The 16,294-nt window shown below is 38.4% G+C and overlaps 1 protein-coding gene across 1 annotated transcript in view; it reads left to right on the top strand.

Moving 5' to 3' along the window:
• MEI4 (meiotic double-stranded break formation protein 4) overlaps window positions 1-16,294 on the top strand; it is a 76,140-nt gene that overhangs the window by 12,164 nt on the left and 47,682 nt on the right. Inside the window, exon 3 of the mRNA XM_021393156.1 lies at window positions 13,504-14,063. Coding sequence (XP_021248831.1) covers window positions 13,504-14,063 — 560 coding nt within the window. The remainder of the gene's footprint in view (window positions 1-13,503; window positions 14,064-16,294) is intronic.

The following is a 16,294-nucleotide window of genomic DNA, read 5'->3' as shown; positions in this document are numbered from 1 at the left end:
CTGTGATACAATATTTACTGTTTTTCCTGTAGTCAGAAGGCTTATTATGCTCTCATAAGGGAAATTTTAGATAAACTCGACAAATTTATTATACTAAAAAATCCACACCATGAGTTATTCTTCTCCCTGCTTTCTTCTGGGGTTTTTATGCATCGTTTGCTTGATCACTTTATTCCAGGAAAAAGTTATAAGGTGACTGCTTCCTACTTCTTCACGGAACAGATGCTACATAAGTCTTTATTCAGACTTTTATTTCACCTACTTTTCACAGGTTCCAAAACATAACTTCTTTTCATTATGAGTTTGCTTTGCTTTCTTTCAGTACTATAAAGTGATGATCATCCTGTGCAGTAACTGTTAAATGTCTAAATTACCTAGTCTCTCAAAGGTTCTTGCTTTACCTGAGGATGATGTCCTGCCTCTTATTCATGTAAATAGTTAAGTGTTTTAAACATCCAATTTCAGTTTCTCTTTTCAGTGAAGGCTACTACAAAAAAAAAAAAGGCAAAAAACAAAACAGCAAAAACCCATCACCGTCTTGTCTTACCAATACCTGTTGATAGCTTTCCTTCTCTTATGTACCAGCTCCATTCTTTGATCTGTTTATAATAACGTGGTGTGATTTCGTCTAACCCTTCATGTCCCTTCATAGTTGCATCTTACTTAGTGCTTTGGTTTTTCACACTTAGGTCCCTAGACACTTCTTGATTTCTGTCCTTTTACTTAGGAACACTGATAAAGCTTCCATTTTGTAAATCTTCAATCTCATTACATTATCTAAAGCCCTCTTTTAACAATGCTTTCTTTTTTTCCCCTAGATTTTGTTGTCCCTTCTGTTCCCAAGATCAAGAAAACCATAGTTTCATGGCCACTGTAGTCTGAGGTAATAAAACTTAGCTGCTACCTTCGCATTATTAACTTGTTTCTCACTCTTGGTGAGAGAGGAATGGAGATAGACTTCCCCAAAGGCTAACTTTGGTACCACTGCATCAATTTTTATTTTCTAGCACATTATAGCCATTTGGGGAGCAGTCTGTATCATATATTCCTTTAATAAAATATGACCTGATAATTGGAATCTGATAATGCTGTTACATCCTAGGGTCTGATAATTAGGGCAGTCACTCATGAAAGAAAGATCTTGTATTTGATCTTCCTTACTGGACTGCCTGTACCATGTCTTTCATAGACACTTACATTCTCGCCTTTAAGCAGCTACAAAATCTTTAGGCATGCATCTCCTTCAGTGTTGTGCACTTCAGAAGATTCAGACATTTTCAGTACACCAGGAAGGGTCTTTGATAATGTAGTAGCTTTTGCAGTCAAGAACTTAACTCTGTTCTGCTAATGTGAACATGGATAATTTTTCATCTTCCACACTCCCCAAGTAGTGAAATTTAAAAACAAAAACAAACAAAAACCCTCAAACTGCACTATTCCTCTGACGTGTGTATGGATTGAGCTGTTCATTCTTTCCTTCCTGTGAGCTCAGTGGCAGAGGATGAGCTTGGAAATTGGGTGGTGGAGAATGTCTCCACGTTCTGGGGAAACATTGCTTCTGGGAGATGGAGATCTAAATGCTGTGGGCTGAAGGGCAGAGGCATTTCACAGCTGAGGAGGTTTCTGAAATCAAAATATCTAGCTAGTTGCTTTCAAAATTGTGATTTTTAGGAAGTTACCTAATGGAAAACTTGATGAGACTTTAATGACAGTGGGATTGAGTGCACCCACAGCAAGTTTACTGATGACTCCAAGCTAAGTGGTGCAGTTGATATAACGAAAGGAAGGAATGGCATCCAAGGGGACCTGGACAAGTCTGAGAAGTGGGTTCATGTGACCCTAATGGTATTGAACAAGGCCAAGCCCAAGGTGTTGCGCTTGGGTCGGGACAGTCCCAGATGTGTACAGACTGGAAGAAGAGAGCATTAAGAGCAGCACCATGGAGAATGGCTTAGAGGTTCTGGTGGGTGAAAAGCTTGATGCAAGCCTACGCTGTGTTTGAAGCCTGGAGAGCCAATAGCGCCCTCAGCTGCATCGAAACAGAGGTGGTCAGCAGGGCAAGGGAAGGTCCTGCTCTACTTTGCCCTCTTGAACACCTGCAGTATTACATTTAGGTCTAAGGCCTCCAGCACAAGAAAGATGTAGAGCTGTTGGAGCAGGTCAAGAGGAGGGCCTGAAGATGATCATAGGCCTGGAGCACTTCTTCTAAGATGAAGGTCTGAGGGAGCTAGGCTTGTTCAGCTTGTAGAAGAGAAGGTGCTTGGGAGACCTCCTTGTGGCCTTCCAGTGCTTAAAGGGAATTTACAAACAAGAGGGGGAATGACTTTTTAAGTGGGTGGGTAGTGACAGGGTAAGGGGGAGTGGTTTTCTACTAAAAGAGGGGAGATTTCGATTAGATGTTGGAGGAACATTTTTACTTAAAAGATAGTGAAGCCCTGACACAGATTGCCCAGAAAAGCTGTGGATGCTACATCGCTGGAGGTGTTCAAGGCCAGGTTGGATGGAGCTTTGGGCAGCCTGATCCAGTTGTTGGCAACCCTGCTGACAGAAGGGGGCATGGAACAAGATGATCTTTGAGGTCCCTCCCAAGCCATTCTATGATTCTATGGTACTGAAATGCTTTTATACTAAAACTGTACCCTTTTTATTGCCTTGTGAAAAGATTTCTAGATTATAAATTTAACTGGGAGGGGTAATGTATTAGACTTTACTTAGAAGTTTTAATGATTTACTTTTTTATCACTATACCTTTCTCTCTAGAAAAGTAACTTACTAACTATTCATATTTAGTTATTAATTGTATGACTCTTTTCTATAACTTGTTTCAGACATGAAGAGTTGTTGTGGTTGTAAGATGTGAGATCAGCAGAACATGTCAGTACACTATAGATTAAATCAATTTGCACTGCTGATAAACCTTTTAGCTAGAAAATGTTTTGGCATTTTAAATATTTATGGTCATTCACATCAGTCTCTCCTACCTCTCGCTCTGTCCAAGATGAGTAGGACATTCCCATTTCTTCATATGGGCTTTCCTTAACATTAAAAATTCCCAGCTCTTGGAATCTAACTGTGATATGTCTGCCTTTTGTGGTGTTTCTTTTGACTGATTGACTCTTCCATCTCCTCCTCCCTCCCCCCCCCCCCCCCTTAGAATGGCATATAAAATTTTTCTGATAATGAAATCAATCCATCTGTTCTCTTGGAAGGAATATATTCTTCATCAGGCATGTAACTGCTGAGTGAGCATTCACAGTTACAGTTAAACTGGAGACATGCTCAGTCTGTTACTTTTGAGTAAAGAAATATCATTATGGATATCTGATGGGATATCGGTGAGTTCTGTTCACTCTTCTGTTGATGTAGTTGATGATTTGTATTAAGGGCAGAACACCTAAGACTGAAATTTAAAGGAAGGTGATTGTAGAGGTAAAGCCTACCTGAAAATAAGGGACACTCTACTGCTGAAATTTTCTGCTCTGGAAAAATAAAAATTCTTCTCTTCTGTGTTGTGCCTGTTTTGAGATTTTCAGGTTTTTGGATAGAAGCTAAAAGGTGTCCACTGCTGTGATAAGAAGGCACAAGGAGCTTGAATCTGTGTTGAAAAGGAGGTAGTATAAGTGGGGCTCCATCCTGTTTGCTTGAAGGCTATTGTATAGACACCAAGTTTTCTACCTAATACTGTAGCAGAGAAGTTTTCCTTGAGGCTGAGAGTAGATGGAATTGTTCCTAGGGCCAGATGTCTATAGAGACACCATGGATTTTCTTCTGCCTCTGTTTGTTTCTGCAGCCTTGTATTTGGAGTTGGCTTTCTGCCTAAAACAGTGCAACCTTTTAGAAGAATTCAGATCCTCAGCTTTTCTTTGGCTGTCTTGTGTTCTGTTTAACAATTCTATTAATACAAAAATAACAGGGTTTCACAAAATCTGTCACCAGAAAAACTCACACAGTAAGCATCACGTACTATTTGTCTCCTGCTGCCAATTGAGAGCTAAGGAGTTTGTCTTTCATCCAAGGTTCACCTTGCATCTGAATCTTCCCTACTCTGTGTTCTGAATAATAATAATAGGTTTTTCAGAGGCTTCAGAAATTATTAGAGAGGGCCTATGAAATTTTATTGCCTTCATGTGGGAAACTTGTCAGCTCTTTGAAACTGTGATCATTGTTTTCTTTCTTCATGTAAGGATAAACACGGTATGGATGTACAAGCACGTGAAGAAGAAAGCAAACAATACCTATTTTTAAAGCCACATTATCTAAATTATTTTAATTCAACCATGCTGGTACTTTGTCCTCAGGGACCCTAAGAAATATGAGTATCCTTGTGGAAGGGGAGAAACATGGTTTACTTAGCTGATTTGTTTTGCAGTATGAGTTGGTATATTTTAATGTGCTGTTTATGAATTTGCCATAGTATACATTCACTGACTCTGTCTGGAAACTCCTTATTTGACTTTATGTGCAGTTGTCTCTCTGAATGCAAGGACTTTGGTATCCCTTTCACATGGTGATACTTTGTATGTCAGCCGTGCAAGGAGGAGAAGGAAATCTTCTTGTAGAAAGACTGTGACAGACTGGACAAGTAGAACCTCATGCAGTCCCACAAGAGGTGCCAAGTCATGCACTTTGGGAGAAACAAACACCTGGACATGCTGGGAGCCACCCAGCTGGAAAGCAGCCTGGCAGAAAAGGATCTGTGTTTCCTGGTGAACACCAAATTGAACATGAGCCAGCAGAGAGCCCTTGCTGCAAAGAAAGCTAATAGTGTCCGAGGCTGCATTAGGCAAAGTATTGACAGCAGGTCAAAGGAGGTGATCCTTCCTCTCTGTTTAGTACTGCTGAGGCCATACCTGGAGTATTGAGTCCAGTTCTGGGCTCTGCAGTACAAGAGACATAGACAGACTGGAGTGAGCGCAACAAAAGGTCACTAGGATAATGAATGAACTAGAGCATCTCAGCTGTAAGGAGAGGCTGAGAGAGCTGGGGTTGCTTAGCCTGGAGGAGACTCAGAGGGGATGTCATCAATGTATAGAAACATCTGAAAGGAGGGTGCAAAGAGGACAAAGCCAGGCTGTTTTCAGTGGTGCTCAGTGCCGGATCAAGAGAGGTAATGGACATAAACTGGAATAAAGGTGATTCCTTCTGAACATGTCTTAGTTTCAGCTGGGATGGAATTGTTTTGGAGTTTTTTGGTATTTTTTGTCAAAGTGTCTGGTATGATGCTATGTTTTAGTTCTAGAAGAAGAACAATGTTGATAACACACACACACACACACACGCATAGTCATAACTATTATCCTTTTCCTTTTCTCTAGGTTAGTAAATAAATAGTTGGATCTCAACCCATGAGTTCTACTTCTTTTTTTTTCTTCAGTTATCTCTCACATCCCACAGGGAAGCTGGGGGAAGTGAGCGAATGACTGTGTGGTGCTTAGCCGCCTGCTGAGTTCAACAACAACAATACCAGGAAGCACTTCTGTGCTGTGCAGGTGATGGAGCACTGGCACAGGTTGCCCAGAGTGGTTGTTGGGTCTCCTGCTTGGGGATGTCCAAAAGTCATATGGACAGGGTCCTGGGGCACACAGCTCTAGAGTTTTGGATGAGATGACCTCCTGAATTTCCTTCCAACCTCAACTGTTCTGTGATTCTTTGGAATTGTTCATTGTTTTTCACCTTGCCAGAATTGTCCTTCCAGCTATGCCTACTGGTTTAAAAGAATAAAAGTTTATTGCCTGTCATTTGATTCAGATTGAAATTCGATGTGGAGAAGGAGGCACTACTGAAGAATGAGAACAAAACATTTGAGCATACTGTTTGCTTTGGAGCTGCATGGAAAGACAAAAGGTCTTACGAAGTATTGATTGATTTATTCATGGGTTGAAGCACCTGTCATCTAAAGCAAAATTCCTTAACCATGATCAGTTCATCAAATCAACAATCGTATTGTTTCTTGGCAGCCTCTGCTGAAGAGAAAAGCTTGCAGCTGTTACTCCAACGCAAGAAGGCGTTAAGAGAATGCTCAGCCTTTTTTTGCCCAGCAAATATTTGGGGAATGACAATGTAGAGGAGATAGATATGTTGCTTTGATTGCTTTAGGTTGATAGCCTTGACAGGTTCTAAGTTAGTTATCCAGGGTATCTTAGCAAAACTTCTATTGTGCATGTCTTCTGTTTTCCTTATCTTCACCTTCAATCTTGGTTTATATTATTCCCTTCTTGTGCAGGGGACAGGAATTTACTGAACTGGTTGCTTCTCTAATAAAAATTAATGATCAACTTTTTTTTTCCTCTGTTTTTTCAGTGTTAGTTTACTCTTCCTTTCTTGTATCATTTACAGCAGGTCTTCATCTCCCCTCCTGTGTTTTTAGCTTCAGCAGCAGCATGTTGCTGCCAGTGCATCCTTCTGTAGCGTGCCTGTGTGTGAAGTTAGAAGCTGAACTCTGATTCACTCTATGGGAGTAACATGGCTGTCTGATTTTCAGTGTATCTTGAGGCTGCATTTGACTTTCCTGGATATTTTCCCCTAAATTCTGCTTTGCCAAGACTTTTGCAGCAACTTTTACCTCGTTAGGGAATAAGAAATAGAAACAAAAAACATTTAGTATCCCTTGCATTCACTTCTTAACTTAGTGTGTTTCTTGAGGCATTTAGCTGTACCTGTGGAAAAAGGAAGCAGTTTTCTTTGTAGATTAGTACGAATGAAGATGCTTCAGTCTCCTTTCTTCTTGCTTTAAGTTAAGACTTTCTGCAAAAGCCGAAGCATGTAGAATTGGAACAAACCAGATCCGAAGTAAAACTGATAAACTTTACAGAACTCCACTTAAGTATATTTGTTTTGAGACAGAGTTCAGCTACGTCTTCCCTTTGCGCTTTCCCATGGATTGAGTGCTTCTTGCCCAGCAGAGAGGAGCACAACCTCTGGGTGCTCAACTTAAAGCCCCAGATTTTCCTCTGGAAGCAAAGGAGAGAGTCAGAGAAGTCCTGCTCTGTTTTGAGTAGGAAGAGTGCTAGCCAGTGAAAATATTTTCTGAAAAATTTTATACAAACCTCTGAAAAGGGAAATCTTCACTGTGGCTTAAATAGCAGCTTGTGGTGTTTCCCTTCCTGCTTACATTAACAGGAGCAGTGGGAGAACATAATTGATAAGGGGTTTGTTTGTTTGTTTGTTTGTTTGTTTGTTTTTTTACCCCATCTCTTTTCTGGAGAGAAGACAATCAGGTGAATTCAGAAAGGTCAGACCAAAACATGTGCAGATTTCTCAGTGAATATGTCAGCAGCCTCAGAAAGGAACGTTCCTCTTCAGTGGGGGCCTTTGGCTTCCTTCTTTCTCTAAATTACTTCTTCTAAGGTGAGAAGATTCTCTGTTGGGCAGAAGCCAATGCTTAGTTTGATGTTGCTATGGAAAAAAAGATATGTTTACTATTGTCTGATGTGGTATTTCTACATAAAGAGATTTTTTCCTCCCTCTCCTGTGACAAAGGTGGCCTTCTGCCCATACAGATCCATAAGGGGAGCCCAGTCTACCTAAGCACCTTGTCAGCACTTTCTCTAATGCAGACGGTACTGCAATAATGAACAGTCATTTGACATCAGTGTATTCTCAAGCTTCTACCAGCAGTACTAATGCAAGTACGCAGGATTGCAAGTTGTGTCTTGCAACCACAAAAGTATTTGATATTTTTACAGGAGTAGGACAATAAGAACAGATAGGAGGTTAAAATGTGTTTAGTGTAGAACATAGCTCTTGGAATAAGATGGTGAGATAAATCTGTTCCCTGTAATTGTAGTGACACAGTGGGGAACTTAATGAAAGCTCAGGCTTTGTCAGGATAATTAAATAAGTGAATTTGCAATCTAGAAAAAGCACCAGCTGGAGCGTAATCATTCACTGAAATTTCGGAGTACTGCTCCTTCCATGTATAGCAGGTCTGTTTGGTTTGTGGAATTTTCTCTTTGAAAGCAGATGCTGTCTGTCTTGTCAGCTGGAATTGCTACATCTGTCCTAAGCACATACTTGGAGTAACGGGACCCAAGAAACATCCTTTTCTTTCCAAGTTTCTGTATAACAAACTCATTTAGAGACGAAAACAACCCAATTATCCCAGCAAGACAAAGAGTTTGTGGTTATCATGTATATTTCTTGTATTTATCAAGTTCCTGATAAGATGCACAGTAATTTTTAGGACTGAGGCTCATGAAAGCAAGTGGGATTCATAATTCCTTTCTTTCGGTAAACAGAATAATAGTTTTGGGAAAAACAGAATGCATATAGTAAGAACTAGTTTGAACATGTTGCCATGGCATTTGGGATCCTCTTGCCTGTAAGTCTACTGTGGGGAGCTAGGAATAAGTCAAATTGTTCTCATGAGAGGCAAAACCCTGGAATAGCTGAGGTTGGAAGGGACCTCTGGAGGTCACCTAGCCCAACCTGCAGAAGCAGGGCCATCGAGAACCACTTCCTCAGGACTGCGTCCAGGCAGCTTCTGAATATCTCCAAGGAAGATACAACTTCTCTGGGCAATCTTAGCTTAACTGAAGTTTAACTTTCAGTTCCTCGATTAGCTCTTCTTGTTCTATTTACTATTTTGGGGAGGGGGAAGGTGCAGGAGGGTATATAAATATAAATGCTAAATGCATTGTTTTCAAAAAAATATATTTTTGGAATTGTATAACCCAAGAGATTTCTTAAGGAGACTACTTCATTTCAGCCTTGCAAGGTCATAAAGAATAACTGGAGCTATATTCCAATTAATAAAGTAGCAGCCAGAGGATGGCTGTGTGCTCTGGCTGATACTTGTCACTTAGAGCAGCTGAGTTTGTTTGGAGATGCAAGCTATTTTTAATAAGACCTAATATTGTACTTCCAGTTTAGAAGGTAGTCTTCATGGATAACATAAATTCATTTAATATCTTGGAATATCCCCAGTTGATCTTAAAACTCAGATTTCAGTCATCTCATTGAGTTGGTCAGCGTTGCACAGCATGTAAGATATTTTGTCATTGAGAGCATCTTGATGAGCATTAACTGGCTCGAGCCCGTATGATAAATTCTTCCATGCCTTTTTTTCAAGTATTCTTTATTTGACTTCAACTGCAGAAGGCTTGTGCTGTCTTCTATGGAAGTCCCCAAAACTGAGATGTTTATAACATCAAAACTTTCTCGATAATTACAGAATTCTAAATGTTTTGATGCTTTTTGTAAGTAAAATCCCTAACAAATTAAAATATGTTCTTCTTGGCTCACTGAGACACATTTGGACAATTTAGATACTCAGCTCTGTATTCATCTCTGCAAAATTATTCCTACAAGGCACAAAGCATGTCAGCATAAAATACCTTAGTTTTTAACAGAAGAGTTTTCTTTTCCAGTCTGGTACAAAATCCACAGAAATACAGAAGTGCTGAATGCAGATCTTCTAACAATTGTTCCTTTGGAGAATCCTGGAAGCTTATTATTATTATTTCAAACTATTCAAGTAATAATGAAAGCTCTGGAGAAAATTTGCTTTGATACATTCAGAATTACACCTTGATTCCAGATCATGACAGTCATAGTGTTCTAACCACGCAGAAGTCTATGAGAGATTTTTTTTTTTTTTCCTCAAACAGCTTAATTAATAATGAAAACAGCAAAACAGAAACAGGCTCACAACAAGCCTATGAAGAAAATTGAAACTGTTAATGTATGTGAGGAGAAAAGAACAACTGGAAGAAATACAAATCATTTCACATACTTCATCTCCATTAGGAGTTAAGGACTGAACACTTGGAAAGCAGAATGCATTATCACCAAAGAGGTTTCTAATATTATGAATATTATTGTTAGTCTCATTTTTAATTTTAAGTGTAACTGCACATTGAGTTTCAAACAAGCTTTGTGTTAATCTCTGTGCACTCACAAAGAAAGGGAATAAAGACAATGCCAAATACTTGAAACTACTCTGTTTTTTACTTTGCAGATTTCCAGTGGTCTTTTTGCTTTGTTTTTCTTACATCTGCCACCTTCAAGCCTGTCCTCTGAGAAAGCATCTTCCACCACCATCCTTTTATTACAAATGCTGCCTTCCTTATTTTGCATTGGGTAGGAAGGACCATGAACATTCCGTTGTGTCTTCCCATCTGTGCGAATCCTTATGACCACAGTGCTGACAGCGAGCACTCTGGCGACAGATGGTTTTCCTGTACAGATTAAGCAACTGGTTGCTCCTCCCTTTTTTGTCCATGAACTGAGTCTTGATGTCTGTGTTAAGATAACTATTCAGAAGTGACAGAATTTGTTTTAAAGGTAACGTGGACTTGGTGTTGAGAGAACTCTCTTTCCTCAAGAGTAGCTGAAAACTCTACTTTCTCTGACCACGCTCCCGTGATAAAAGCCACTGTGCCCTGTGGTCCAGCAGCAGTGTGTGTATTTGAGTTATAATATGTTTCACAGGGTTCCTTTAACCTTACTTATGTACTGCACACAGTATAGAAGTCACACCCTTGTTCTTTGAACAACTGCTGTTTTTCAGGCCAGGTGGTTTCCAGAGAGGAGGGCATGTGTAGAAGGGTGCCAGTTGCTTTAGCCTTTGCGCCCCAAGGCTTTTCTTGTGTTTGCACCTTGCTTTTTCTGGTTAGCACACAATTGCAATTTTCAGCTCAGGATCGTAACGTGCAGAGAATCTGAAGTCCTAAATGCTAATTGAGAGTGTAAATATTTCATTAATCTGATGTGACATTTTTAAGGAGTCTGTAAAATTATTCATGAACAAATATTTCATTACCTGCATAAAGGCATTGTAAAATTTTGTGATAAGTGTGTAACGCTCAGTATTTTTTATTTCTTGTTTTAGTATTTTTATAGTCACATTTTCTTGAAATTACCCTTGAAAGATTCTTGTTACTGTGAGACAGGCTTAATACTGTTTCTTTTTGTTATACCTGATAACCACATGTTGTGAACATCAAGACTATTTTCACATTTAAATGATAGGTAAGTATAAAGTGATTAGTTTTCCTCCTTTCAAGAAATAAATGATGTTTAGACATTTTGAGAGAAGTCATGAATCATATTTCCTGTTGGGTGATTTATTTATTTATTTTACATATAGCTTCTCATTTCTCTCCACGTGACTGGAAAAAATAAATCACTGAACATTTTTAAAGCATTTTCTGTTATTAATGAACTGGAAATATGTTGCTACTGAGGGCTTACTGTAACACTGTTTTCTGAAAGTTGATCCTAGGAGAGAAGTTTCCTATTTCAGTGAGTAGGAACCGAGGCACAAATGCAATATTGTTTCCTGCTGGTAGGAATATTTCACTGTATATGCTTCATCTTTGGTTTTGGGATGGTTGTGAGTGGTTCTTACAGATATTTCTGCATCACAGTTTTCTTCTCTATTTACTTTTTCCTCCTCTTTTCTTCCACGTTATTTTTTTTTTCTTTAAGATAATCAAAAAACAAACATATTTTTTCACATACTTCTGTGCTTTGCTTCTTTGGACTCCTGGAGTTAGTCCCCTGAGCAGTTTCCATGTTATCCCATTGGACTAAGAACTGAACAAAATGTTCATTAGTGATACTTATAAGGAGCAGATGGGTTCCCTAGAAGAGCTTCTTTTTCTTTAGCAGCAGGAAAAACAATTTTCAAGTTGTTTGTTTTTCCTGGAGCATCTCTTGGTCAAAGCAATAGGGAGAGAAAACTTGAAAGACTGATACCTGTTTTTGTTAGTCAGACCATGCCAAGTGTGCTCTTCTTGTTTTGCTTGCTTTCTGAGTTTGATTTGCAGAGCATCTGGAAACTCCATTAATAATATCTAATGTGCTAAGCCCTGCTTCTTCTAGTTTCTGGAAATGTCAGTTGATTTCCCTGCAGTGAGATTTCCCTGTGAGTCAGTTGGTACCAGTCCTGCTCTGTCTTGACTTGGTCTGAATGTTAAAGGGGCATGAAAGTAAAATAAATTTATAAAAAACAGTCATATTAGGTATAGGGAGGAATTTCTGTACTGTGAGGGTGGTCAAACATGGAACGGGCTTCCTAGTGATGTGGTTGCTGCCCCATACCTGTCAGTGTTCAGGAGATATTTGGAAAATGCCCTCAATAACATGCTGTAACTTTTTCAGTTAGCCCTGAAGTGATCAGGCAGTTGGACTCAATGATCTTTGTTTCCTTTCCAATGTTCAATTCTGAAAAAACCCACGAGTTTTCTACCAATCAAAAGTAGTGCTATTAAGATTGAAACTCAGTGCCAGGGTGTGTTTTCAGTGACTGAAGTAATGGTCAGGATTCAGTTTGAAACTGCATATTTAATAAAATCTTTGTAAACTTTTAAAACAGTAGTCTTTCAGTAGTGTGCAGAATTCTGTAGATGCTGTCATGTGATGATTTCAATATTAAAAATGCCTATTAATTTGTCATGGATGCTTTGAAACGTGTCATGGAATATAGTGTTTATTATGTTTATTTGCTAATTTGCCGAACCATCTATATATTTTTAATTCATTTGAGAATGCAGACTCAGAAGTGTACAGTATTGCTTTGTATCCTTGTGGAAAACGTGATCAGTTTAAGAATGGGTGGACTGTGTGTGACTGTGCTCCAGTAAATGGGGCACATCAAGAGGTTGAGCAGATAGGACTCTAGTTTTGTCTTGCAGCACTGAGGTGATCACGTGTGCTGTTCTTCCACTTCACTCCTCTAATGTCTCTTGCATGTTTTAACAGTAATCTTTTGCCATAGGCAGAATGTAGCACAGTGAGAGTCTCTTGTCATCTGTTCCTATGCCCTGAGGCACCAAACTGCATACATCTCAGATGAAAAGGATGGTAGAGATTGTACACTACTGTATGGAAAATAATTTCTTAGTAGTGCTAATGTAATAAATGCGATCTGAAATATAGTTTGTGTGTTTTTGAAGAAGTAGTGTAAAATAGAGTTGAGATTTTTGAGTATTTTTCTTTGTTAAATAATTAGAAGTTCAAGTGTAGTGTTCTCTTCAACTTTTTCTCTGTTAGAATTCCTTATCTGGCCTAGTGCAAAGAGCATGGGTAAAGGAGAAAATGTTATTTAATGCAGTTATAGTAATAAGTCTTCGCTATTTTTTGAAAACGTCCTGAATTCACGATAATAAAAGTAGTAAAAATGTTTTGAAAGGCAGAAATTTACATGTATTTCGTTTCCTGGGAATCGGTGGTTGTATAGACGTCCACTTAAATTTTCTGTGTAATGTCCATTTCAGTTACCCTGTGAAAACTTTGAACCATCAGAAATCTCAAACTCGTAATTGTCTATCTGCATGAAACATCTGGTTCACAAATATATGTTACTTCCTAAATGTTTTGACTTGAAAAACACCACCTTCCACAGCAGCTAAATTCCAGTCATGAGAAGTTCGTGGGCAGCAAGCACTTATGATGTGATTTTTGCATGGAAGCAAAAGGAAGAAGGAAATGGGGCATTTTATTTTTTTTGATAAATGTTTTAACTAACACATAAATGTAACTTTCGCATTTGTTTTTCAGGAAAACAATGTGCCTCTGCTGAAACTCTTCTGGATGAGGAATGTATAAATCCTGTGAGTTACTCAAGCCAGTTAGAGGACTCTGGATGTGATGTGTCTAACGACTATGCATTCAATTCTTTAGGAGTAGCTTCTGATTTCCAAGAACTTGAGCATACTGTCGACACATCTAAACGTTGGTTGGAAATAGTTCCCCCATTGAATCTTTGCTGTGCTAGCAAGGAGAGATCTTTGACTGTTCCAGTGCAGTTTTTTCAACATCTGCTTGAAATAAGAAAACTGTCAGAAGGAGGAATGCTGCAAGCAGACTTCACAGAGCTTGAGAATGATTCTTTCACTGTATACAATTCAGTGTCTCAGCTGCTTGATGGGCTAACTGTTTTTTACAGCAGTCCTAAATTTCCAGTTTCAAGTTTTCTTACTGACGCAGTTTGTGTTTTGATCAGATTAGTAACTGATGCTAAATTATCTAATCATGTTCTGAAGAAGTGTTTCAGGAAGCTGGAAGAATTTATGAAAAATCTAATTCAGATTATTTTAAGAAACAGCAATGTCAATAGGGTAAGTTTTAAACATCTTCAATCTTTTCTATACCACTTTAGTAAAATGTAATACTCTATTGGTTTTATACTTTTTGAAATACTTACTACATTTTGAAGAGTACTTCTTACGGGTTGTTTTTATGGTTGGTCTGTTTCGGTTTTTTTTTTTTGTAATATGGCCGGTAAATGTTGCAAAGCATTTGGAAAATTTCTTGCTTATGCATGCAGATTCTTCTGGTCTACTCCTAAGTATAGGACTTTTAAAAACTGCTGAAAAGGCAGATTAAAAGAAATTGGTAGAAGAAAAGAGACAAAAATAGGTTGTCTCGCTACATGAGGGTATAATGTAGATACAAAGTAACGACCATATAATTTTTATTATTATTGTATTTAGTGCACCTGGGTAAAATGTTATTTTGCTTCAGATCACATCTGTAACTGTCTAGACATTTGCAGATTTGGGTTTTAAAAGTAAATCAGCAAATGAGTGAAGTATACAGGAATGGCACATCCCTGGCACATAAAGCAAGTAGGACTAAGCTGCATTTTGTCTGTATTCATCACTTTGTATTGTTCCATGCATCTTCTTGTTAGTTTCTTCTTCTGGTCAAAATATCCTGGAGTTTTTCTTCGCAGTACTTCTCCTATATGAATTTCATTGTCTGTCTTAGGATTTTTGGTTTTTAGAGTAACTTCAACAGTCGTGGTGGTGGAATTGTTTGTTTGAGTGTTAGACATCTCAGTGTGGTGTCCACATACGCATACCTCCTCTACCGTGATAATAAATGTAGTTTGTATTCATGGAGCCTGAAGAATGCTGACTGGTTCTTAGGTGTCTGTTGTAGGATGAGCTCTCAAGTTGCCTTGAGCAAAATGAAAGGTTAGACATCTGCTATTCCTGTAGATACAAATATGCATTTGTCTTAATTTAAAATGAATCCCGAGTCACTGTGTATGTACCTCAGAATGTAAATAAATAAATAAATAAAAACACACAAAACCAGCAACCAAGAAACAAAAAGCAACAGCATTACCAAATTAAAGGGGGGAAGGGACAAGATAGAAAAAGTAAAACATTCAGAAATAAACGTGTTATACTGAAGCTTTTCCAGGACTAGAGTCTTAAGTCTCTAACACAAGGGTACTTTATGTTTCAGTGTCATTGTAGTGAGATACGTATTTTTTCTGTGTCCCTATTCTGTATCTTGAAAGGATGTCAGCTTACATAATGTTTGTGTGATATCAAAAATAGCCATGCAGGTGTGACTCCTGTTATTTTTTTGTGTGATCACAGGATACAAACAGAAAGCTTGAGCAGATGTTCAATGAGGCCTTCTTCATAGCTGATGTTCGTTCTTTCCACCTGTTCCTTTCCTCCACTCAAATTGGAATTTTATAAATAATATAAAATAAAGTTAATTTTAGGCACACAACTGAGAGGTTCTCCGAACAGGGATTACTTGTTGATTGGAGGAATCTAGGGGGAGAACAGAGCACAAAGAGAAGTTAAGGGAGAGATGTTGCAGATTGAAGGAGAGGAAATATCCCGATAGTTACGTAATGTTTGAAGTCTGGAAAGTGCTTTTAGAAATCATTCAGGAAGGGTGAGGTATGGCATCTTTCCTCTGAATAACTTCACTAAACAGATGGCTTTTTATGAGATGTTTTACATCTTGCTTCCACCGCAATATTGACTGAACAGTCATTCATATCAGCAGTCAGTACTTCAATCAAACAGCTTTCAAAGACTTTGCAAATTGTCTAGGACAACTATTAAGGGATAATCCTGATAATTTCCAGATATCTAGGGAAAGGGGAAAATGTGTGTGGTAATTGCAATGTTTATAAAGAACTTCTGATAAAATATGTATGTATATTTCCACAGTTTTGATTTGTTTAAAATGAGCTGAAAATTGAGATAAACATGTAAAATCCAAATTAGTAGTGGAAGTTGTGCAACCAGTTCTTCATGTGCTGTGTAACAGATACCTCCCAGAGACACTTCATGCTTCGCCTTTAATCATCACTGTTTACTCAAGTGGTGATTAAAACATCAAGATTATAGGTTTAAAATAAAATTGCCATTAATTACAAGGCTGTCATCTGAAAAGAGTGGTAAACTATGAATTTTGGTTCCAGGAGGATGCTTAAATGCCTGCAGTATAAAAACATTACGTACTGTGTTGAATCTAACCCTACTAGCTGTCAAAAAGCATTTGTACAGCCAGCCATCAGTGCAGCTGTAGGATC

The sequence above is a fragment of the Numida meleagris genome, chromosome 3, assembly GCF_002078875.1.
Source record: "Numida meleagris isolate 19003 breed g44 Domestic line chromosome 3, NumMel1.0, whole genome shotgun sequence".
In the NCBI taxonomy this organism is placed as follows: domain Eukaryota; kingdom Metazoa; phylum Chordata; class Aves; order Galliformes; family Numididae; genus Numida; species Numida meleagris.
The sequence above is the reverse complement of the archived record's forward strand: the minus strand, read 5'-3'. Positions and strand labels throughout refer to the sequence as shown.